At 41.8% G+C, this 25,651-nt stretch overlaps 1 protein-coding gene across 2 annotated transcripts; it reads left to right on the top strand.

Annotated features, from left to right (window-relative positions):
* The first annotated feature begins 4,922 nt into the window (after window positions 1-4,922).
* WASF2 (WAS protein family, member 2) lies at window positions 4,923-25,143 on the top strand. 2 transcript variants are annotated; one of them, XM_006862235.1, is made up of 8 exons: window positions 4,923-5,097; window positions 11,880-12,014; window positions 12,522-12,675; window positions 14,997-15,114; window positions 16,601-16,731; window positions 19,034-19,192; window positions 23,511-24,022; window positions 24,986-25,143. In XM_006862235.1, exons 1-8 carry the CDS (start codon window positions 4,968-4,970, stop codon window positions 25,141-25,143), a joined length of 1,497 nt encoding a protein of 498 aa, XP_006862297.1. In that variant the 5' UTR covers window positions 4,923-4,967. The 2 variants fall into 2 exon arrangements, with proteins under 2 accessions (XP_006862297.1, XP_006862298.1); XM_006862236.1 differs by lacking the exon at window positions 23,511-24,022 and having other exon boundaries at window positions 24,986-25,135.
* Window positions 25,144-25,651: the final 508 nt, after the last annotated feature.

The following is a 25,651-nucleotide window of genomic DNA, read 5'->3' on the forward strand; positions in this document are numbered from 1 at the left end:
ACCACTGGACCAATAAACAACATTTTTATCAATGGAGAAAAGATTGAAGTTGTCAAGGACTTCATTCTTCATGGATCAACTCAGGTAAGTAGCAGTCAAGAAATTAAATGACGTATTGCACTAGGCAAATGTGCTTTACAAGACCTTTTTAAAGTGTTGAAGAGCAGGGATGTCAGCTTGAGGACTAAGGTGTGCCTGACCCAAGCCATGGTATTTTCAATAACCTCATATGCATGTGAAACTGGACAGTGAGTAAGGAAGACCATAGAAGAATTGATGCTTTTGAGTTATGGTGTTGGAGGAGAATATTGAAAGTGCCACAGGCTGCCAAAAGAACCAATAGATATGTGTTGGAAGAAGTGCAGCACTCATAGTGCTCCTTGGAGGCCAGGATGGCCAAACTTCATCTATCATACTTCGGACATATTGTCAGGAGGGACCAGTCGCTGTAGAAGGATATCATGTTTGATAAGGTGGAGGGTCAGAGAAAAAGAGTAAGACCCCCATCGAGATGGATTGGTCAAGTGGCAGCATCAGTTGACTCAAGCGTGGCAACAGTAGTGAGGTTGGCCCAAGATCGGACAGTGTCTTATTCTGTTGTACATAAGATCGCTATGGGTCGGTACCGACTCAGTGGCACCTAACAACAAACAGTTAAAAAGGCATTATTTGAGACTTGATTCTTGTTTCCAGCAGAGGGTCCAAAAGATGGTGTGACACAGCTCTGGTACAGAAATGCACTTTCTTAGATTGGATTTCCTTTCATTAGTGGCACAGTTTTAAGTATTCATGGCTCTTTTTGAGCATCAGCTGAAAAACATTTTAAAAACACCAACAAAATATGCCAATGTTTAGAAATAAGCATACATTTTATCATTCTGTGAGCCTAACTCTACAAAGCTATAAGGAGAGAGCAACAGGTGGGGCTAAAACACTGGACTTGCATGCAACCTCAGTCTCTGGTTTCTTAGTTCACATTTGCTAGCTATGGCGGGCCCCTCTCCATTGCTACTGTCTCAGCCTGTGAAGAGCTTTCCAATTGGTCTTCTTACCACCAACCTTCTGCTTCTATTAGAATGATCTCTGTAGAATGCAAATTGGCCCTTGTCATTTTCTTTGTGTTATTTTTTGGTTCCCCAGAACCCAGTGCTCCACAGATTTTCCACTAAAGTGCTACTGATTATAGAGGAGTCTTTCTCAACTGCAGTTCTTTGAGAGAATTAAACCCTAATACCCGTAGGCATCTATTGTATGTAATGGATTAACTTTTCACCTGCATCTAGAATGGTGCTACTTATGTACAGTCTTGAAGGGAATTGAGAAAATAGTCACTCTAATAATTTGTTCAGATGAGCAAATTAGATGAGCAATCAGTTGTAAAAGGATGGAGGAGCGAGAGAGAGATAGTATATACTCTTCAGGAGATCCAGTAAAATAGCTGGTAGTAACCTCCAGAAACCACCCAGTTTCATTGAAGTCTAGGGTTTCTTTAAATTTTTTATATCAGCATTGCATTCTTCTAAAATGTCTGTGGTTTAAAGTGTTTTAAATATTTATCAGTGATTAAAAGGGATCTATAGGAAGATTTTCCTAGAGTGTGTAGAAAAATAACTTCCCTTCTTTATTTTTTGAGCCCTGTCATGGCATTTTTATACATGTTATATTATTTAACGTCTCCAGGAAAATTGCCCAGCATTACAATAGAGTTAGTAAGGTGTCAGTGTCAGGGCACTAACTCGAGTCTGTCAAGAAAGCCCCATATGTTGTCTACTGAAAAGCTGAACTGAAAGATTCCAGAGTCTTGAAGTGTGCCCAGCACTCAGTTTATCTTCTGAGTCCTGGTGTGGTGCTGTAGAATAAGCCCTGGACTGTTAACCGTGAGCCTAGAAACCCTATAAAGGGTTGCTATGAGAACCAACTCAGTGGCACTTAACAAGTTTATCTTCAACTCTCTTGTTACTTGGCGTTGAGTTGGTGCCGACTCATAGCAACCCTGTATAGGATTTCCTAGGACACCTGGTGGGTTTGAACCACCAACCTTGTGGTTAACAGTCCAGTGCTTATCCTACAGTACTACACCAGGATTCAACTTCTAGAACACCAGAAAATACAGGTTTTATTTTTCTTTGGTCATATGGACTCCTGGTGTGGCGCTCTAAGATCAGCACTGGACTGCAAACCCCAAGGCCCATGATTCAAACCCACCACAGCACTTAGCAACAACATTACTATTATGGTTTAGATCATGCATAATTAAGACTATGTGGAGACTTTGTAAGAGAAGGGCTAGACTGTAAACCACAAGGTCATTGGTTTGAACCCACTAGACCTCTACAGGAGAAGGATGAAGCTTTCTGCTCCTGCAAAGATTTACAACCTTATAAATCCTATACATGAACCCACAGCATCCTGGTGTGGCACTGTGGGTTAATGCACTGGACTGCAAAGTCAGTTTGAACCACAAGGTCGACGGTTCAAGCTCACCAGCTGCTCTTCGGGAACCCTGTACAAGGTTACTATGGGTCAGAATTAACTCGATGGCACTTAACAACAGCATGTGGAGTACAACCAACCCTTGATTACCTGAAAAGAAACATAAGTAGTGATGGAGGTATTTCCACATAACAGGGAATTGTGTCTCTTTGATAAAATTTTAAAACAAATTAGATAACTTTTTTCTTTTATAGCAGATTTTCTTTCTTAATTGTTTTAGAAATTGATGGATGTTGACATTGTCATTTTTTAGGAGCTGGAATTTTTGGCAAGAGGAAGCCATTTTGGTCATGAAAACTTTTCCAGGTGACATCAAGATATTTATAGAGTTAACTCCATTTTTGTCTCCTTACCTGAGGCATGTGGGAAAGCATGAATGATAAAGTACCAAGATGTTAGAAATTGCCCTCCAATACAAATCTGACATACTTAATCATCTTGTATCCATTTTCCATTAGATGTCCAGAAAAAAATGTCCGGAATGCTCTGTCAGTGGCCAGGTTCAAACCAGAATTTCAAGGTTCTTTTAGTTCCTCTGGGGAACTGCTCCAATACTTGCTAATGGAGTCTCTCTGGTCAAAGCTGACTCCACTCCTGAATTTCTGGTTCTTACAGAAGACTTCATTCATATTTGGAAATCTTGATGCATCCAGAGGAGCCCTGTATGGTTCAATTATTTTTAGCCTCCTTTCCTGTTCCAAATTCCTTTTTTTGCCATGTATTACTAAAGATTACACCTTAGTGCCTGATAGTCTTTATATCGAGTAAAGGAGAGGAAGAGTTAAACTAGAAGGGAAAGTCCAGAATTTGGATTAGAAAATCTATTGAGTCAAAGGAGAATTTAGCAGAGGAGTGGAATGGAAATTATTTCCTTAGACAGTAGACAAATATTCAGGAAACACCTCTGCACCCCAAAGATAGGCACAGCTGCCACACAGTGACTATTAAAGGGAGGTTCAAAGTTATGAGCAAACAGCTGATTCTCTTGGTTCTTAGGCTGTTGCTGTTGGTGACAGGAAATCTTGTTCCCCAAGTTGCTGGCTTCCTGTTTTATTTTTACTCTTAGCAGATCAGAATGTCCATAACAAGGAGCAGTCTGTTCCAAAGGGTTTTGCTCCCCTTTTGAGCCCGAAGGGTTTTTTTTCCCCCTTCCCTTTTGGTCAGACAATACTAGATTAGTTTTTAAGATATGTGATGGTTAGTTTAGTTTAAATATTTTGTATTCACAATTAACTTTTTTGGTGATGAGCTGGTGTTTTAAGATTTGCTGTAAGTAAACCTGTTTTTCTTTTGGGGGGAGGAGCTTTCAGTATTAGGGATCTAGGTATATTACTTTTATGCTTTTACTTTTCATTGGAAACTAATTTTACATCCCTCCCCTACCCACCCCTGAAAACATCAGGCCATTATATATTTCATTAGTTTCACAAGATACAGAAGCTGGAAACTAGGACCAGTATAATATGCCTTGGCTGTGATTATATTCATTTTGTTGCAACTAAAACCTTCTCCTATTCTTGTAAAGCTAGGAATTTGGTAACCTAAATCTAAAACAATAGCTCAGCATGAACCTGAAGTGCTGGGGGATTTCCTAGGGAAAGGGGCTCAGCCGACAGGATAAGAAACAGTAACTGGAAGGTTTCCGGATCTGTTCCAGACACTTCCTGCTGTCTTAAGAGCCTTTTGGCCCAGGTGTATTGAACCGGATGGGAGGGAGAAAAGGAGCTGTTGGGTTGAAGAGAAAGGACCAGGGAATCTTACAGCATAGTTTGCTGAGCATCACGTTTTGACATATTGAACATGTTAAAATTTTCCGTAATATTCTTTCATTCTGTCAATTTACAGACTAAACTTTAGTGGTGATAATAGATACTGGCAGCTGGTATTTAGTTGTACTTTAACAGTCATCCTTCAAGGAAGAATTGTGGAGGGTATGTCCTGATGTATATCACTAGAATCACTATTGGCAGCTTGATTTCATTGTGGAGATTATCAGATGACAGCAGCTTCTTTCTGATCCTTACAATTGGTGGCCTCGAATTTGTTCTGTCCTGGTCATAGACACTCCAGGGACAGGATCTACACCATCCAGTGCTTGCTGATGGTACTGTTCTTTGACCATGCCTTCTTGCCTCTGGAAACTCTTGTTGATTGGCGCAGTAGTTGCATTTTAAGGTTTTTACAATGCCTGTGTACCTCAACCAGCAATCACCAGCTCTGAATTTCTAAACTTATCCAGCAACCCTTCTAATAACAAAGCTTTAAGAGAAAACGCTTAAAAGAAAAGATGGGTCTGGGAGAAGAGGAGAAAAGATTTTTTAAAGCTGTTTTAGATCAGAGCAAGACAAAAAAAGGGGGAGGGGGCCTCACACAGCCCTAGTGTGCCTGGAATTTGTGGTTGAGTAATACTTTCCTGTTATTTCTTTTTTAGGTTGTTTTTCATCATTCAGAACATTGCCTGAAGCAGGTCCACCATGCCGTTAATAACGAGGAACATCGAGCCAAGGCACCTGTGCCGTCAGACATTGCCTAGCGTTAGAAGCGAGCTGGAATGCATGACCAACATCACCCTGGCAAATGTCATCCGACAGCTGGCCAGCCTGAGTGAGTGCCTCAGAGAACCTGTGCTTTGCCCTCAGGGGTCGTTGGTGCTCTTTATTTAGTTGCCTTCTCCTCCTGTGTTTCTCTCTCTCCCCCATCTGCCTTCCCTAGGTAATGTGAAATGTGTCCAATCTCCCTTCCCAAAGAGAGGCTCCTGTTTGGTGTAGACTCTCCCCTCAATTTTTTCTTCATCTCCCACCACCCTCTATTTAGTCTTCTAGGTTCCCTCCCTCTCCCCCTCCACCTGCTTCAAAAGAAATCTGTGGGAAGGGTGGCAGGAAAGGCTGCAGCAGAAACTGCAGATGGAATGACAGAGCAGAATTCTCTGTGTAAAGTGGGAGGTTCACAGAGCAGTATCTTGGGTCGGGGAATGTGCCTGTAATTGTATAAGCTGTTCAATGTGGCCTGACTTTGTGGAAGCCTCAAATGTGCCAAAAGTCTTTACCCAACACCTCCCTCCCTTTTCTTCCCAAAGAGGAGTAAAGCAAACATGCACTCAGAGAGATCCTGGCTGACTTGTCCACCATGGTACACATTTAATTGTGCTACAAGCCCCCAGGTCCAAGTTCAGGGTACAAATTACTTCTGCAGTCCCTGGGGTATTGGGAGTTTTGCAAGCTGTGTGAGCACACAGTGACACAAATTGTAACTGGAGTCATTCTTTTCTAAGAGGAAGGTGGGGGCTAGCCCAGTCTGTTTTATAGCTGAGAGAAAGCCAACTCAACTGTAATCCTGTGTTTTTGTTTTTTGTTTTTAATTGGCAAGAATGAATGAGACTGCCTTGGGTGGGGTACATACATGTGGTTTGGATTTCATTCTGAATCAAGCTGACTTTGTTTGCTTGAAGCCAAGGTATGGGAAGGGCAGATGCTTGGGTAGGCTCTGCATTTGTCTAATGCTACTCTTATCTCCCAGAAGAACCTATGTCAAAATGCCGTTTTAGTGATCTTTTTTAGTGAAAGCATCTTGGTGTGCATCATTTCAGATACCCTTTCTATAGCCTCACTGCCCTTAGTGAAGGCTGTGGAATATCAAGAAAGCCTGTATTCCCCCAGATAGTAATAGGAACTGCCTTTAAAATAGGAGCCTGAGGAGACAGAGCTCTGTGACCAGATGATGTATGGGCTATGAGATTCCTAAGCTTTCACCTAGCTCAGCGGCCAGCTCAGTTGATCCAGGGCTTAGAGAAGCCCGGATGGGGCGTCACAAAGAAATGAAACCCAGCCAGTGCCTGTCTTACACAAAGGAACATTGACAGCAGTGCAACAGCAGTGCGGCTGACAAGGAAGCACATGAAGGCTGCAGAGAGCCTCACTGCTGCTTAAAAGCATCATTTCTGCTTCTGTCACCCTGAGAAGGCCAAATGGGTGGAAGTCAATCACACAGTGGTTCCTTCTCCAAAGGACAAAGGACATCTAGCTAATGATGCTTCTTATTCTCACTCAGCAGGAGTTATGCTGTCTCTCAGGTGTTCTTCCAGAGTAGTGTGGATGGATACCACTCTCCCACTTGTGATCAGACCCCTCCTATCTTAGAAAAGTCCATTTGTGGACCACAGTCAGCTTGTGCCTAAGGAAACAATATGTCCTCACATTCTGGGGCTAACTGATCCTTTATTCATCCATTAAATGTATAGTGAACACATCTTATGTGCCATAGGCTGAAGAGATACAGCAATAATAAGAAATGCTCTTTTAGTATCTCATAATCTACCAGGGAAGATAGAAATAAACAGTTGGAAAGAGCAGGTAGGGACTCCTGGTGTGGTGCTATAGGATTAGCACTGGACTGCGAACCACATGGTCAGTGGTTTGGCGGTTCAAACCCATCAGCTGTTCCTCAGAAACCTTATACAGGGTCTCTAGGTGTTGGAACTGACTTGACAGTACTTAACAACAAGAAGGGTAGAGGAGGATGGCAAGGGAACTTCTTATATTTGTTGATTGCCTACTTTATGCCAGGGTTTAATATGATCTTGACATCTTTTATCTACTTAAAATCCATTCAGTAACTATATGAGGGTAAGTGATGGTATCCCCATTTTACAAATAAAGAAATAGAGACTTAGAAAAGTCAGGTAACTTGTCTAGAAAGATTCATGCAGTAAGAGGCAAAGTCAGTATTTAAACTCAGACTTCCCAAGAATTTTTCAGCTCTGCTCCCCTACTTTCTGACAATGCTAACACTTCCCTGGTTCAGACCTTTGTTGGTTCCCACTTATACTGCTTCCTTATCCTTAGATCTAGCTATCTTTTAGCCCATGTGAGAGTAATCTGCCTAAAATGCAAATCACACTTTTTGCTTTTATAATTCTAAACTGTTTGAATTTTTTAAAGTTAAATCTGCATTAACTTTTACAACTCCTGAAGTGTTTGTTTTTTTAAGTACAAGTACAAATTTTAACCATTTCCCCTGTTCCTCATTGTAAGTAAGCCCTGGTGGTGCTGTAGTTTAAGCACTGGATTACTATCTACAAAGTCAATGGTTGATCCCCCCAGTAGTTCCATGGGAGAAAGATGAGGCTATTTTCTCCCAAAAAGATTTTACAGTCACGAAAACTCTAGTTAGGGTTGCTATTGGTCAGAATCGACTCGATGTCAGTGAGTTTGAATTTTTATTGTGGAATAATTAAGTTCCTTGCCCTGGCATTCAAGACTCCTAAGACCTGCCTTCCTTTCTAGTCTTAGGTTCTACAATCCCTTTTTTATTATCTTATAATATTTTTTAAGGTTCTTTTAAATGAAGAAAGGAAAAAGAAGAATGAATTGTCAATTTTTGGTAGTTTTGAGACAGGTCATACTTTCTTCTACCTCCACAAAATACTTGTGCTGTTTGTTCCCTGCTTGGAGAGCCCTTGCCATACTTGTTTGCCTAGCCACCTACTGTAGCTGATCCTTCAAGGCCCACTTAGGATAGGGCCTTCAGATAGGGCTAAGTGTTCTTCTGAGCTTCCATTGCACCCCTATATTATAACTTAGCACATTATATTAGAATTATCTTTGTTTCTTATACTTAAATTAAAAGTTCTGTGACATTAGAAATCATGTGTTATTTATCCTTGAAATTCAGTTTTTTATCTTATATAGTTGTTTTGTTGTGTATCATCTAATTGATTCCGACTCATATAGTGCCTAGTAAAACCAATAGAAGGCAGTAAAAAGGAGCTCTGGTAGCATAGTGGTTACAAGCTGGGCTGCTAACCTCAAGATTAGCAATTCGAAACTACCAACTCCACGGCACACTACCACCACCACCACCAAATGTTTACTAATTTATACCTGTTTTACCATTTAATGCTTTTGGTGCCAGAGAATACAAGGGAAAATGGAATACCTCCTATAGGAAGTGAGGTGCGGGTAGGGATAGGGAAGATCAAAGAAGACATCACAGAAGAGGTTACATTTGAGCTAGGTCTTGAAAGATGACTAAAATTTCATGTAGCAGAAAGGAGTGCAGGGATAGGCTCACATGTGCTTCAAACCCACAACCTTAGCCTCCTATGCATTGTACTGTAGCCAAAAACTGCTTGGTCTAGTAGTCAGGAAGGTCGGATTATGGAATGGAACAGCAAAAAACTGAAAATGTCATAGCCATGGATGGTTCCACGATAACATATGCAGAGTTCTTACTTGTCCTCAGTGAACAGAGACTGGCATTTCACACACTAAGTTGTGATATTTTAGGAAATATAAGTGTAGCCAACTAGCCAGCACTTTTGGACAGTATCCTGGTCACATAGAAGAATGGAAGCTCCATGTGGGCCATTAGGAAATCATGCTATGATGTTGGGTTTTCTGAGTACAGTAGAGGGACAGGGCATGCCATGGGTGGTGAGAGTTCCACTCAGATTTTATTAAGAACAGCTTCACATTATTTGAAAATCAGTTTTCCTTATTCCACTTCCACATAAGTTTTCATTTGAAGACTTTTACTGAAGGAAAGAAGTCAAGATTGCTTTTAGAATCATTTGCAAATTGTGTTATCTGTTATGAGTGTTGCTGGTGGATATTGGGTCTATCCATGCATTCTGAATGAATGAAATTTTATTCTGTAGAAGGTACTTTGGTTTTCTCCTATTTAAGTATCAACTTCCTTATTTAGAATTCGGAGTAATTTTTAACACTTGAAGAATGTTGTTGTAGTTGTTAAGTGCTGTCAAGTCAATTTCTACTCATAGCGACACTCTATAGAATTTCCAAGGAGGAGATGGTGGGTTTGAAATGCTGACCTCTCAGCAGTTAGTGCTTACCTTACAGCACCATACCAGGATCCTCTACTTGAAGAATAGTTGTTGTTGTTAAGTGCTGTTGAGTAAGTTGTGACTCATAGTGACTCTGTAGAGGGTTTCCATGGAGTGTTTGTTGGGTTTGAACTGCTAACCTAGTGGTTAGCAGTCCAGCGCTTATCCTGCACTGCCACACCAGTACTACACTTGAAGAATAGGGATTATCAAATTACTAACTGTAATGATGTTATAAATTTCCTTTAGGCTTAATATTTTGAATATTTAGCTATTCTACACTTCCTCAGCCATCTGGTATAAAGAAGAGTCTCCTTGTAACAGCTTATATTTTTAGCTCTTTTAATCCTGTGACATACTATCCCCATTTTACAGATGAGAAAATTGAGGCTGAAAGGTTGTAACATGCCAAAGAGGAGTTGTTGTTAAGTGCTGTCCAGTCGGTTCTAACTCATAGCAACCCTGTAATAGGGTTTCCTAGGAGCGACTGATGAGCTTGAATCGCCATCCTTGTGGATCAAAATGATCTTGCAATCCAGCATAGGTATAAACAGAAAGAGCTGAGATGTAATCATTTCAGGTTTTCTGATTTGAAGTTCACTGTATCATTTGTATATCACAGTGTAGTTCTAAGTGTAAGTACAATACTGTATCAATGTCCCTTTGTTGTTGTTAAGTGCTATAGAGTCAGGTGTCACTCATAATGACCCTGTATAGGGTTTTAATCCCTTATACCATCTTAAAACAGAGTTCTCAGTGCTACCAATTTTATATGTTAGAGTTCTTTTTGAGATTTTATCTTAGAAAAGCACTGTGCCACAGTAAGCTACTACTCCCATTATCACTGCCCCTTCATTAAGGAGCAGGAAGTCCTTGTACTCTCTTGGTGACCTAAGAGTAAGTTGATTGGGGGTATTCTTTTCCTCCAGAACAACTGGACAGTTAACAGATATTTTTGAGACTGGTTTACTTCCCACACATGTTGCAAGTACTTTGCATTAGCCTTCTAATCTCGATTTCCATTACCTGACTGAGCTTCATGTAATATGGTTTTCATGGGAACTCAGTGATTTTTGTGGACGGGGAACAGACAGGATCCTCAACTATAAGACTAGAAATGTAGCTCCTAGCCGATTTTATTTCTTTTAGCCTAGGAGCTCCCCATAGTTTTTTAGATCATAAAACCATTCAGTATGCATGGACTTGCTCCTTTCTTGATTAGAAACTCCTTGTTGTCTAAATTTATCAGCAATTCAAAATTTGCATTTGATTGGTCTTATCCTTACTCTACAGGTTTTACTTGGAAGGTGAGCCGCAGTTCAACCCAAAGGGGCAATGTTGACTTCTCAGACTAATTTTTTTTCCTCCACAAATATGGACTAAACATAAATGTAATTTAGAAGCTAAGAAGTAGAGCCGACTTTAAATAGTTCTTGTAAGAAATTATCTTGTGGTTGAGCATGGCCACTTATGCCTTCTTCACCTTGCAAGTAAGAAACTCAGATGGTACATTTATTCATATGCACCATTTTTCATTCCTAGTAAGAATGTGCTTTGTGGCTTGGAATGACAATGTGGAGGTAGTGTCAAATTTGCTGTTATGTGTCTTTGGCAGCAAAGTCTCCTAGCATTCCAGAGTTAGTTGAAAGTAGGGAAGTCTTTTTTTTTTTAAAAAAGACATTGTGGAAAGAGACCAGGGGCATGTTGGTTTTCCAGGAGGGCTTTAAAGTTTCAGCATTTTACTTGTTCCCTGAGATGCAGATTTGAAGGATTGTAACCTCGAGCAAAGAGTCCTGGTTTGGTGCTGTGGGTTAATGCACTAGACTGCAAAGTCAGTTTGAATTGCAAGGTTGTTGGTTCAAGTTCACCAGTTGCTCCTTGGAAATCCTCTACAGGATCGCTATGGGTCGGAACTCACTCAACGGTGCTTAACAACAACCTAGAGCAAAGACTTTGAAAGTAGTTTGTTATAAACCTTAAAATAACCTTTTCACCCCTTAGAAGACGATATAAGCCTCTTTCGTGGGTTGATAATAAGTTCAAGACCCCCCCCCCCCCAAAGATACAACTCATCATTGTTCAAATGTACTTTTGAGATTTCCTTAAGGAAATAATTTCTTATTTTGCATGCTGATTGTAAGCATCTAAAAGGTTTTTTTTAATGCCCAATCTGTTTTCCAGAACCAATTTACAAGGTGCCTTTTACAGAACAGCAGGGAACTACGGGCTGGGCAAATGTATAGCCATATTGTCCACTCTTCCAGGACTAATATTTTACATTACACCTTTAAGATTGTATTTAGCCTACTTTGAGTTTCATTACTATTTAGAGTTTGCCAAGAAGGCCCATTAGTTATAAAGCATATTCAGATTGTCCAAGCTATGGAAGGTATATCTCTAAGAGATAACTGCCTATAGCCCAAATCATTTTGGGGTGTCTGTGTGTGTGTGTGTGTGTGTGACAGGTACAAGCTTTGTATTGTTTGTTTTTCCCATATATGTCACTTTCATGCACTAGCAACTTGGTTTTCTTTGCTCTTTCCAGGTAAATATGCAGAAGACATTTTTGGAGAGCTCTTTACTCAGGCAAACACCTTTGCCTCTCGGGTAAGCTCCCTTGCTGAGAGGATCGACCGCCTACAAGTTAAAGTCACTCAGCTGGATCCCAAGGAAGAAGAAGGTAAGGAAGCTGAGCTCAGCATTTGCAGGCTCTGCTGAACAGTTTCTTACCATTTTTTTCCTGATTTATAAAAAAAATGAGGGGAGAAACCACAGAGACCCTGGAGTTCTACTTTGAAGTGACGTAAGCCTGGGTGGTGTGAAGAACCCTTCTCAGCTCTACCACACCCCACACACTCTCTTTCCCATTCCCCCAATTCCCTGTCCTCAAACTTCCCCTCCCCCAATCATTTTTTTGCTACCATAAAAGTACTTGGAAGATTCAAGCTCCTAAGGAGAGGCCTGCTAGATCTGGCCACATAGTAAACCTTTGTGTTGCCTCATTTTGTTCAGTCTTGAAATGGCTGGGCTGCTGACAGCTTTGGGCTTCCCCAGAGGGGGAGGAAAAAAAAAAAAAACCTGACTGAAGCCAAGAAATGCAGCAGCTGAGGCCTCTCTGACTGGTGTGACTCAGTGTTTGCTCGAATAGCCTGTCGTCCATTTTCTAACGCCTTCCATCTTCTCTCAGTGTCACTACAAGGAATCAACACCCGAAAGGCCTTCAGAAGCTCTACCATTCAAGATCAGAAGCTTTTTGACAGAAACACTCTCCCAGTGCCTGTTTTGGAAACATACAACACCTGTGATACTCCTCCACCTCTCAACAATCTTTCCCCTTACAGGTAACAAGTTGGCTATCTCTTCCCTTCCTCCCCTCCTCCCCCAAAGGTTAAAAACCCTGGATTGTCTTTTTACCTAAAGTTGTTTACATCCTAGGATTTAAACAGCTCACTAACTTCTCCAAGCTGCTTGTGGTAGTAGAAGCCAAAGTTTACCATACAAATGGTTGTCATTTACTTGGTTTCTGAAATTCACATATAGCATTGCATGCTGCATAGTTTTAATTTGTTACAAGCCAGGTCCATCTTGGACTCCATCCAAGGAATTTAGTTATTATAGAACCAAAAGGACAAGGCGGCCCTATAATATGGATCCCAGGGGCAACATTCTAGCAATGCTCCCACTTACTTGGAAACCACTAGATTACCAGATGTTTGAGCGTGTTAGTGGGGCCAGTCTCATGGACTGGCTGCTCTGGGTCCTGAGGGGTCCTTCCAAAGCTTACAGAGTAATTGGCATTCTTTCAAATGCGTACCATTTACTTTGTTTTATACACCTTCAACATTCCTTTCTGAAAGGTCCTACACTGCTGGTAGCCTTATAGACACCTTAATGCCTTCCCTTCTAATGGTTCGTAGTGTTGTCATTCTGTAAAAAACCACTGAGCAGAGGCAGAAAGTGAATATTTATCTTGCTTGCATCCATAAATATCTTTGGAACAGGTAAAAAGTAATTACAGATAGCTGGAGGCAGATGTCTTCTGTGAGACATGGGTACTGCAAAGTAGAGAGAGAGAGAGAGAGAGAGTGAGTGTGTGTGTATCTGTGTATACCTGTGAAACTCAAGGACATCTGCCTGATTTAGAGAGCCTGGAATAGGAACATGATCGCCTCTTATACAGACATAAGGAAGTACATTGCATCTATTCTATATTGCTGTATGTAGTTCTGTGTATCTGTTGCCTTTCAAAGGGGATAGCTAGCAGAACAGAGATTTGACTCTCCAGCCTCCATTATTTAGTCTAGTTGGGTTTGGACTGGGCAGCTGGCAGGAGAGAAGAGACTGCACATCTGATAATACCAGAAAGAGTGTGATACAGGATTTTTGTGGTAGGGAATAAAAGTATTTATTTTCCAGGTAAAAGTATTTTGCTTTTTAACATACAATATCAGAATTAGTGTCTCCACTCAATTATCTGGACCTGGCCTAACAGAAACAGTGATATAATTAACTCAGAACAAGATTTAATGTAAATTATCATTCATGTTTGATTTGAAAATGTTTTCTGTATGTTGTGGTAGTTTTGGAGACCAGGGAAGAGAATTGCCTTTCTGACTCTTTTATTTGTTACTGTTTTTATTTTGTTGTTTTTGAGAATATACATAACACAACTTATACCAACTCAACAGTTTCTATGCATACAAATCAGTGACATGTGTCATTCTTCATACTGTACAGGTATTCTCACCCTCCTTTTCTGTGTGATTCCTTCCCCATTAATACAAACTCACTACTCCTTAAGTTTTCCATCTAATCCTTTAAGCTGCTGTTTGATTCTTTTTTATTTCAAAATATGTTAAATGCCCCCCCTTAGCCCATGGTTTCTGGAAAGTGAGAGTGACTTAGTTATGCCAAAGTGCAGAATTCCAATTTGGCCTATAGAGTTTCGCACAGATAACCCTGATGTTGATACTCAGTAGCTGACTCTGTACTACTGTCACAACCACTAGAGATATGGATGGTTATATCCTGTGGTCATAAGACAACAGGCCATCTGTTCTCAAGGGGGCCCTCTTGTGGTTGGAGGTGGGGGTGGGTAGATGCTGAACTATTCTAGAAAGGCCCAAGAAGGTAGAATGCTGTGGTTATCTGTATTTGACAGAGGAATAACAGCTGTACACATTAATGTATCTGCATGTGTACATGCATGCATAGGTATGAACCTGAATATATGTGCACAGGTTTCAGGTGGGTGGGATGCTACTGGTGTTGCTTAGAATGTTCTGGAGACTTGGTAGGGGAAAGGGGAACCGGTGGCAGAAACTCTCTGATGTGCCAGGATATCAGGGTGTCCTCAGGGAGATGTTTGTGGCCATGCAGGTCATTAGAAATAATCAGGATCCCTGCTGCAAAAGCACGTTCTTGCCCTGACCGTGTAAATTCCTCTACCAGGAAATGAAAGTAAAAGGTAAGATTTTTAGAAAGCCTGGTAAGTGAAGAGGTGCCACTAAACTCTGGTATGGGAGAGGAAATGTAGAATCGATTTGAATGACTTCTTAATTCCTCTATGTAAAAATTGCTAACTGATAGGTGTTTGGAATATTGGATTTGGTTGGGAGCTCATCTGTCTACTGACAGCTACTTGTCTTCATTTCTATCCCAGGGATGATGGGAAAGAAGCACTCAAATTCTACACAGACCCTTCGTACTTCTTTGATCTTTGGAAGGAGAAGATGCTGCAGGACACCAAGGATATCATGAAAGAGAAGAGAAAGCATAGGGTGAGGGGAAAGGGGCGTCTGTTCTACACATCAGTAAGCACGATTGTGGAGGGGGAATAGAAAGGAAGCCAGTCTTATGTGAAGTAATCATTCCGAATGGCTGCTTTCTTGGATGCCAGGTGAAACTCTAAAAAAATTGTGTCGACACCAAGCACAACCAAGATGAAAGTATAAATCACACCAAAAATGTGTTTGTTCCCCCCAGCACTATTAACAATTGAGTATATTCAGGCTGAGTTTTAGAAATTGACTTTTCTAGTCACCATTTATTTCTCTTGCAATTTGCACCTGACTCTGCTGGACACTCAAGCTAGACTAGTCCCTTCTCCGCCAGTTTTGCAGTTCATTTCTCAGAGATCAGCACAAGGCTCTGCAGTGTTTGATTTGCAATGAACAGTTTAACACCTTCGCTCCAGGTTGGGCAGGACAGAGGGGTATGCCTAATTTCTGGAGATGTTCCTCTCCCCCTAGACTTCTAGTGGTATGTGTATGTAAGTGACCTACCATTGCAACTTCGTAATCCCATTAACAATGTTGCCGGGAGACCCAAGAGAGCACCAGGGGCTGATAAAGCTGCACAGGCTGAAGAATTCATTGTTTGTTTGTTTGGTGTTTTTTTTTTTTTTTGTTTTGTTTTTTTAAGGTTTTTATTGTGGATTGAGTGAAAGTTTTCAGGGCACATCATCGGTTTCACATTCAAACATTCATATACCTTGTTTTATTACATTGATTATAATCCCCTCCACATACCATCAGTTAACAGAGTTTCTCTATATCCTCTTTAGCTTTTTTGGGGGGGGAAAACTTTGCCTTTTTGGAATTTACAGTCTCGGCTTTTAGGGAAGGTTTTTACATTTATCTGTGGGTATCCAGGGCTCATGTATGGAATTACTAACCAGCATAACTGAATAATCAGAAAAGGACATTTTGCTATGTCTGCTAGGTGGCTAAAGTCTGATCCTCAGAGCCTATGGTTTGGACGGTCAGCAACGCTTGGGCCCACGGGGACTTGAACGCCTGACCGGGTCTGCACGGTCTGCATCAGATTCCCCCTTATTTATTATTTGTTTAAGGGACGCTGCCTGTCTTAGGCGGTCTTTTTTTCAATTTTTTAAACCCTGTATCTTCCCTGGATATCTGTAGCTGCTGTTACTTCTCATCTTTCTTGGCTAACTTGTGACAGAGCAAATAACAAATAGCTGTTTGATTAAATTCCTAATAATTAAAGCTATTCAAAAATATGTGTTACCCAAAAAGGTAGTGGGTTTCCCATTGCTAGAGGTGTTTAAGCATGAGATTGGGCATATGTTTCTCCCATGCTTAGATTAGATAACATTCTAGGTCACTCCAAACCCAGTAAATCCATAAATTTTATAATGTATGTGGTCTTGGCAAAATGGGTTTGTGTCTATGAAGATGGGTGGAATTTTAATAAAGAACTTTGGAAAATGTTTTATAAAGTCTTTTCTGTTCATTTTTATCATAGAAAGAGAAGAAAGACAATCCTAATCGAGGGAATGTGAACCCACGTAAAATCAAGACACGTAAAGAAGAATGGGAGAAAATGAAGATGGGACAAGAATTTGTGGAGTCCAAAGAAAAGTTGGGACCTTCTGGGCAAGTGATATGTTTGTTGCTAGCATTCTTTGAAGGGGCTTGGGGATAGCAGTCTGACAGCTCTGTTGTGACACCTTTCACACACCCCACAATCTAGCTGTGTGGCTTAGATCACTACTGCTTTAATCAGCTACTTTACAGTGCATCTTTCTGGTGATTAGACTTTGTTAAGTAAATATAGAGACTCCGCAGTTTAAGTGAGGTAATTGAAGAGGTCTTGGAAGGAAAGCTCATGACTTCTAATGTCCTTATTCTGCTAGACACTGGTATATCTGAGGACCCTAGAAGAAAGACTGGAAAGAGAAGAAAAGCAGTTTGGAAAGCCCTTTGCCTCCAGAGCATTGATTTGAAGGTTGTGCTTAAGAGCCAGACACTTTAGGAGAGTGGGGAGGACCAGGCAGGGAATTTGTGCACATCACCAAAGCAGCTTTTCAGTCACCCTTTGTCAGTCTCAGGAGAGAGGCTAGCCAAGGGACTGAATGGGACTCTGAAAGAGTGTGGGAAAGGTCGCTTGGTCAGTATTAAGGTTGTATATCTCTGTGGAGAAATAGTAGATGTCAGTCTGACCCCATTTCCCAATACCAAATTACACTGAAGGTTTAAAGGGGAAAAAAATGGTCTTAAAGCTTAGGTTTGATGCTTATCCTGGTACCGACTTGTGTGACATTCAAAGCAAAGTCACCACAATTACTTGGCATAAACGTCACCCTGTTTTTTCCATTAAATGCATGGCATTCTGACTGTCAGAGAATCATGCCAGCCCATGCCTGGTGTCTGGGAATGATAAAAGGAAAAAGTTGTTCTTGCTTTATAAGTATAACTGTACCATGAAAACCTCAACTTTTAAAAAACCTTGACACCTCTGACACTTGTTCTTTCTGTATTAAGAGATTTGTTTTAAAGAGTGATGAAGATGGAGAGAGGAGAAAATTCACCTTTTTCTCTATAGGGAAATCATCCCTGAGGGTACCTTTATTACCAGTACAAGAGGTCATTCTGATCCTTGGTCCTGTCTTATTCAGACAGACACTTGTTGTAGACTCACTGACCAAAAGCTTGCATGTCCAGGATGCTAACTCTTGTGTATTTTGTTTTCTTGTGGGATGGGGTGGGAGAAGATGAGGACTTTGCTTGCCATTTTCCTGTTGTCCAAGAGGCTTGGGGTTGGGCTATACCTGGACATGCCTATTGGGGAACTTATAAAGAAATGTCCTAAGTCTACTGGACTTCAAGCATTGAGGATTTTTCACATCAGAGCATCATTTGATTCAGTTAATTCCCTCCAACTCTAGTCTCTCTTGAGTGTGTTGTAGACAAGGTCTTTAGTATCCCAACACTGGTAGAAAAAAGGGTGAGGTGAAGCTGAGTGGACCAAATTTTGCTAGTAGTTACTTGGTATATTTTTGCTTGCTTGGAGGTTTCTTGCTTGGTGTATTTGTGCTTGTTTGGAAGTTTGCTATTCAACCAGAGCAAATTCACCCAAGGCCCAGTGCTCTGAGGGACAGGTTTCTGTGAGGCAAGCCCAAGCACCCTACTTTAATCAGCAGCTCATTGTTTGATGTGAGACCTGGCAAAGAGACCAGGTCTAACTACTACATGGCAACCTGCATTTGTCCTCAGCTTGGTTTTGCAATCAAATGCCTCACTGGCCTTTGAGCACTCCAGAGGCTTGTCAACCTCAAAACCAGGCCATGTGCCAGTTATGTGTTTGCAACTCACTAGCCTATGGGGCTTATCTTTGCCCTTTACCACATGACAGAGTTTGCGATTTAGGTATAGGCTGAACGTTATGTCTGGGATAGAATGTAAAGAAACTTCTGAGTTTGACAAGGCCAATACTGGAAAAGGAACAGAATGGTTTTGATCATCTGGATTGAATCCCATTATAACAACCATGTAGCCGAAACATCTGTTTAACAATACAATATTTAATCCTGAAATAAAATCTCAATATAACAAAATATATGGGGAATATACCTATAGTGTTAAGGAGCTCTGGTAGCGTAGTGGTTACGAAATCGGGCTGCGAACCTTAAGGTCAGCGATTCGAAACTACCAGCTGCTCCGCGGGAGAAAGATGAGGCTTTCTACTTCCGTAAAGATTTACACCATCGGAAACCCTATACAGGGTCGCTATGGGTCGGAACCGACTCGATGGCACTTAACAACAACATACCTATAGTGTTATTTTTTCCTAGTAGCTTTTATAAAAGGTATTATCTTTTAACAACAACAACAACCATAAAAAAAGATCACACTCAGGCTCATTAAATGACAGTTTTGACATTGGGTTTGTTGTCAGGTATCCACCCACCTTGGTGTACCACAATGGCAGTATCGGCTCAGTTGAAAATGTGGATGCAGGCAGCTATCCGCCACCACCACCACAATCAGACTCCACATCTCCACCTTCTCCTTCATTCTCTGAAGACAACTTGCCTCCCCCACCAGCAGAATTCAGGTAATTAATGGTAGTACTTTTACCCAGTCTGGGCAATTAAACACTCAAGAACAAAATTAAGAACTCAAAATCTAGGCTAGGACCAGTAAAATATCTTTAGGTAAGTTTATCTTAAAAAAAAAAAAAAAATTTAAATTTATATCGAACACTTGGAAGGTGCCTGAGTTCTATGCTAGTATAAACTAAACATTATATTGTTACTTAATCTTCACTCCTCTTGAGGTAGATACTATTATTATCCCCATTTTACAAATGAGTGAAATGTGTGAGGCACCAAGAGGTCAGAGAAGTTACCTAAGGCTTCACAGCCAATAAGAGCCAGAATCATGATTGGAAAGGAGGTCGATCTGATTCCAGAACCTGTGTTGGTAACCACTAGCTATTCTGCTCACACTTGAGCAGATTGAATTCACCCACTTATCTCTTGTTTTTTAGTTAGCTTTAACCCAACATGAAGTGAAATGATAAAACCTGCTGCCCAGCAGAATATGTAGAAAATGCCTTGTCCAATTATCGGGGAACTAAACAGTCACCTTTCTCTCCTATTACTCCTGGCTAATTTCACTGTTAGATGGGATCTCCAGAAAGTAAAGGAGAAAAGAGAACAGGGGGATGACGCTTAGACTGTCCATTGTTTTTTGTTGCTCAGTATTTCTGGCAGAGGTGCACTGGGGACGAGTTAGCCAGTCATGGCTGAAAAGAGGTCTGGAGATTATTTGAATCCCAGTGTTTCCTCAGTTACTTTTTCCATACTAGTGCCTGACAAGTGAGATCTTTGAGAGGTAGATTTTTTTTTCCTTTGGACAATATTTAATTAGCAGTTGACTATGTTGCGAACCCCTCAAACCAAGACATAAAGTAGTCATTCGTTCAACCCTGCAGTTCTTGGCTCAGATTAGAAAGACTGAAAATTCCAAGGTGGATACTCTACCAAGTAGCTAATTAGTACAAGGCAGGTACAAAGGTAGAAAATTAAACCCCTTAGGCTCATACTTGGCCTGAGACCTTGCAGCTGCAGCCTGGCATATCTGATCCCAGGAAAGCTGTAGTCTTAATCCTCTTTCAAACCAGGTCAGGAATCTTGACCCAGTCATTTTCCACCTCTGCAGATTTTCAGATTGAGACTCATTCTCAAGTTTTTTTCCCCACAAACACTGAAGTTGCATCCCACTAAAATTGTATCCCATTTAGATTTGGTCAGTTTGGCTTGGCTACCTGATCTCACAAGATCTGGTAACTGTTAGTGCCTGAGACCAGAGCCCAGTGGGTGGGTGGTATTTAATTTTTATTCTAGTGTGCTTTCTTATTGCTTGTTTCAGGATTAAACTGACAGCCATACATTGAACTGCTCTTTCAAGAGGAGGGCTCAGGCGAGTGCCTTCACTTGATTATTAGAAGATTAGACGAGGACAAGGACCCAAGAGATGATCCTAGCTAGCTTTGACCTGATAGACAAATCTCAGGTCCATGTCTTTCAGGCAGTTTTTCTCAATTTCTGCTTAACCGCCTCTACTGATGGGAAGCTCATTACCGTACAGTGCTACCTGTTTCACTGAGATCTCTTCTGACAGTTCCCAGGGCTTTCTTTCGAATTGAGCTAGAGTGAAGTGATATAGTCAACCAGAATGAAGCTAGGTTGTAGATAAGCCTAATTCATAACTCAGGCAGCCGCAGAGATATTGCAGCTTACATTCCAGATGACTGAAATAAGCAAATATCTCAATAAAGCAAGTCAGACACACATTTTATGTCATTTCCCAGTGCATATAAAAGTTAGGTTTATATTATACTGTAGTCTATTAGTATGTGATAGCATTATGAAAAAGTTTAAAATATTGTGAGAATTACCAAAATGTGACACAGAGACATGCTGTTGGGAAAATGGCATGGGTAGACTTGTTGAAACTTGAAACTTGCTATCCAGTGTAGTGGCGGCAGTAGTGGTGTGCCGTGGAGTCAGTTCTGACTCACAGCAACCCTGCATAGGCTTTCCAAGGCTGTAATCTTTATGGGAGCAGAAAATCTCATCTTTCTCCCGCAGAACGGCTGATAGTTTTGAACTGCTGACCTTGAGGTTAGCAGTGCAACTTGTAACGACTACAATAAACCAAATGGAAGAAATGATATAAAAGCTGGATAGAAATTTTCAAAGGATAGCTTGAGAAGACAGAGTCAAATGTGCAAAGATCTGGAGTTGAAAACCAAAAGGGAAAAACGCGCTCAGCATTACTCAAACTGAGGTAACTGAGGAATAAATTCAAGCCTCAACTTGCAATATTGAAGGATTCTATGGGCAAAATATTGAATGATGCAGAAAGCATCAAAAGAAGATGGAAGGAATACACAGGGTCTCTATAAAAAAGAAATGGATGATGTTCAACCATTTCAAGAGATAGCATATGATCAAGAGCCAATGATCCTAAAGGAAGTAGTCCAGGGATCACTGAAGGAATTGGCAAAGAACAAGGCACCAGGAATTGATGGAATACAAATTGAAATCTTTCAACAAACTGATAAAACACTGGAGGCAGTCACTCATCTATGCCAAAATACTTGGAAGACAGCTATCTGGACACTAAGGAGGCTCTGGTAGCATAGTGATTACGAGTCAGGCTGCTCACCTCAGGGTCCAGCTAGTTTGAAACTACAGCTCTTGCACAGGAGAAAGATGAGGCTTTCTGCTCCTGTAAAGATTTACAGCCTCGGAAACCCTATGCAGGGTCACTATGAGTTAGAACTGACTCCACGGCGCATAACAACCACCACCTGGACACTGATTGGAAGAGATCCATATTTGTGCCCATTCCAAAGAGAGGTGACCCAACGGAATGCAGAAATCATCGGACAATATCATTAATATCACATGCAAATGTTGCTAAAGATAATTCAAAAACAGCTGCAACAGTACATTGACAGGGAACTGCCAGAAGTTCAAGCTGCCAGAGGATTCAGACAAGGACATGGAACGAGAGATATCGTTGCTGACATCAGATGGTACTTGGCTGAAAGCAGAGAGTACCAGAAAGATGCTTACCTGTGCTTTGTTGACCATGCAAATGTTTTCGATTGTGTGGATTATGACAAGCTATGGATAACACTGCGGAGAATGGAACTGCAGAGTATTCCGGAACACTTAATTGTGCTGAGACCAAGAGGCAGTTGTTTGAACAAAAGAAGGGGACACTGAATGGTTTAAAATCAGGAAAGGTATGTGCCAAGGTTGTATTCTACCACCATACTTAATCAAATCTACACAGAGCAAATAATCTGAGAAGCTGAATTACATGAAGAAGAACGTGGCATCAGGATCGTAGGAAGACTCAAGTTAACAGCCTTGCTTGATGAAAGTGAAGAGGACTTAAAATAATCACTGTTGAAGATCAAAGACCACAGCCTTCGGTATGTGTTGCTTCTCTGTGTAAATAAAACAAAAATCCTCATCATGGGACCAATAAATAACATCCACAATAAATGGAGTAAAGATTAAAGTTGTCAAAGCCTTTATTTTGCTCGATCGGCCATCAACACTAAGGGAAGCAACATTCAAGAAATCAAACGCTGTATTATTGCATTAGGCAAAGATGTCAGTTAGAGGACTAAGGTGAGCCTGGCCCAAGCAATGGTATTTTCCATAGCCTCATATGCATATGAAAGTTGGACAGTGAATAAAGAAGACCACAGAAGAATTGATATATTTGAGTTATGGTGTTGGAAGAGAATATAAAAGTACCATGGACTGCCAAAAGAATGAACAAATCTAAGTTGGAAGAAGTACAGCCAGAACACTCTTTAGAAGCCAGGATGGCTAGACTTTGTCTCCCATACTTCGGACATATCAGGAGGATCAGTGCCTGGTAAAGTGGAGAATCAGTGAAAAAGAAGTCCCTCCAATTGAGATGGACTGGCACAGTAGCAGCAGCAGTGGGCTCAAGCATATCAATGATTATGAGTTTGGCACAAGACAAGGCAGTGTTCCATTCTGTTTTGCATAAGGTCATTATGAGTAGGTACTGATTCAACAGCACCTAACAACAATAAGACTTACTGACACAGGATTACCACAACCTTTCAAAAAATGCAATTGTCTGCAAAACACAGTAAGGGAAAGCACAATAAAATGAGATATGTCTATATAGGAGAGTCCTGGTGTGGCACTGTGGGTTAATGAGTTGGTGGACTACAGCGTTGGTTTGAAGCGCAAGGTCGGCGGTTCAGGCTCACCAGCTGCTCCTTGGACTTAACAACAACAACATGCCTGTATTGGTGGATGTTTGCTTCCTGAGAATGATAGAGGGTCTTTTTTTTTCTGTTTTTTTAGCTACTCAACAGACAACCAAAGAGGGTCTGGCTTGACTGGACCCAAAAGAACCAGTGTGGTCAGCCCAAGCCATCCACCACCAGCTCCTCCTTTGGGTTCTCCACCAGGCCCCAAACCTGGGTTTGCCCCACCACCTGCCCCTCCACCTCCACCCCCAATGATTGGTGTCCCACCACCACCACCACCTGTAGGATTTGGGACTCCAGGGACCCCACCACCACCTTCACCCCCATCTTTTCCACCTCACCCTGATTTTGCTGCGCCTCCACCTCCTCCCCCACCTCCAGCAGCTGACTACCCTACTTTACCACCTCCTCCCTTGTCCCAACCTACAGGAGGAGCACCTCCCCCTCCCCCACCTCCTCCTCCTCCAGGGCCCCCTCCTCCCCCTTTCAGTGGTGCAGATGGCCAACCTACCATGCCATCACCACCTTCTGAATTCAACAAACCCAAGTCCTCTTTGCCTCCTGTGAGCGATGCCCGCAGCGACCTGCTTTCAGCTATCCGTCAAGGTAAATCCCTGTGGTGGGTCTGGGACCTTGGAGCATATCTTTCTGCAGTTGGGATGACTGATTAGAGGAGTGGGTGAGGCGTTCTGTGCCCTTCCCAGAAAACAACTTTCATTGGGTAGAAAGAGATTTAGACCTCAGATTTCAGATCACCCTGAAGAAAGGTTTAACACTAAAAAACAACAGAGCTTTAGATTCCGTTCCACATTGGTTTAAAGATTCTTAACTCAGGGTCTTTGAACTCTTTGAAAATGTATGTTCTGTGTGTGTGTGTGTGTGTGTGTGTGTGTGTGTGTGTACTTTTTTCTTAGGGAAGGATCCTCATTTTTTTCAGCAGATTCTCCAAAAAGTTCATTGCCCCAGAAAAAAATCAAGAATCACTACATCACTATTCTTAGAGGGTACTTCTTGAACTAGACTACCACCCCTATCCTTTTATATCCTTCCTTCTGTGTCTTCTTGCCCGCTTTTCCCTCTTTTGTTTTCTTCCTCCTCCTCTCACTCATGGAACATTTATTCACTCTCTGTCAAGGGCCAAGTCTGGTCCCACAGGGTTACAGTGGTTGATTCTGTTTGTAATCCTCATGAAACTACTAGTCGGGAGGAGACCGACTAGTTAGGCTCCTTTATAATCAATGGCATTGAGCAGGTGGGCAGGCTGCCTACTAGATGGGGTATGGTGACCACTCCTCACACAAAGCCTCACGAGAAAGTACTAGCCTCTGAGGCTGTAAAAACCAGGAGGAATGGCAGCCTTCCATTCGGATCCACTTAGGACACTGAGGCCACCACTGTCATGCAGCCTCATCTTTCCTCCTTTCCCTATTTGCCGTCTCAGCAGGTCATTTTTTTTCTCTGCCCTTGCCAGGACTCCTCCCATCAGTTGCCACTCCCCTTACTTAGCTCTGGAGGGATTTTGAGGCTGAGGAAAGTCTTCTCAACCTTCTTCCTTCTCTCTCCGACCAGGCTTTCAGCTGCGCAGGGTTGAGGAACAGCGGGAGCAAGAGAAACGGGATGTCGTGGGGAACGATGTGGCCACCATCTTGTCACGTCGCATTGCTGTTGAGTACAGCGACTCAGAGGATGACTCCTCTGAGTTTGATGAGGACGACTGGTCAGATTAACTCTTCCTGCCTGCTGCCCACCTCCTTTTTCTTTTCTTTCCTACCTGCCTTTGTTGATGTCTACTCCAGTAGTATCATGGGAAGAAAAAAGGAATTTCAAGGGGCCAAACCCTTCTCTGAAGCAACCAAAGATATATCCAAGTGCTTCCTCCAAGTCAACATTGTCTCTCCCCACCCCTTTACCCCCCCCCCCCCATGGGTTGCTTTGGGTCAGAACCGACTCAACGGCACTTAACAACAGTAACTACCCACCATAGTCAGGTCCGTAGGGCTCCTGGGGTAGCTCTTTCCGCTTCCCTTCAAGGGAAGGAAAATCCCCAAAGCAGATCCCTTTGATTGGGTTGAAGTTAGAGATGGTACCTTCCCCTAGGGGCCATTTCCATACAGTGGTTTTCTTCCAGAATCCTTGCCCTCAGCTGCTTTGAATAATGCCAGCCATCTTCTGTTCGCTAAAGCAACACGAGTGTCCTGCCTGGTCACACACAGCTGGCTCTACCCCTGTACAGTG

The sequence above is a fragment of the Chrysochloris asiatica genome, unplaced genomic scaffold, assembly GCF_000296735.1.
Source record: "Chrysochloris asiatica unplaced genomic scaffold, ChrAsi1.0 scaffold00047, whole genome shotgun sequence".
Lineage (NCBI taxonomy): Eukaryota > Metazoa > Chordata > Mammalia > Afrosoricida > Chrysochloridae > Chrysochloris > Chrysochloris asiatica.

Bases quoted from the DNA above. Each gene is read 5' to 3' on its own strand.
- WASF2 (XM_006862235.1), top strand. From the start codon at position 4,968: ATGCCGTTAATAACGAGGAACATCGAGCCAAGGCACCTGTGCCGTCAG. The intron at 15,115-16,600 runs GTGAGGGGAAAG...TTTTTATCATAG, and splicing joins AAGAGAAGAGAAAGCATAGG to AAAGAGAAGAAAGACAATCC. The intron at 19,193-23,510 runs GTAATTAATGGT...CTGTTTTTTTAG, and splicing joins CCCCCACCAGCAGAATTCAG to CTACTCAACAGACAACCAAA.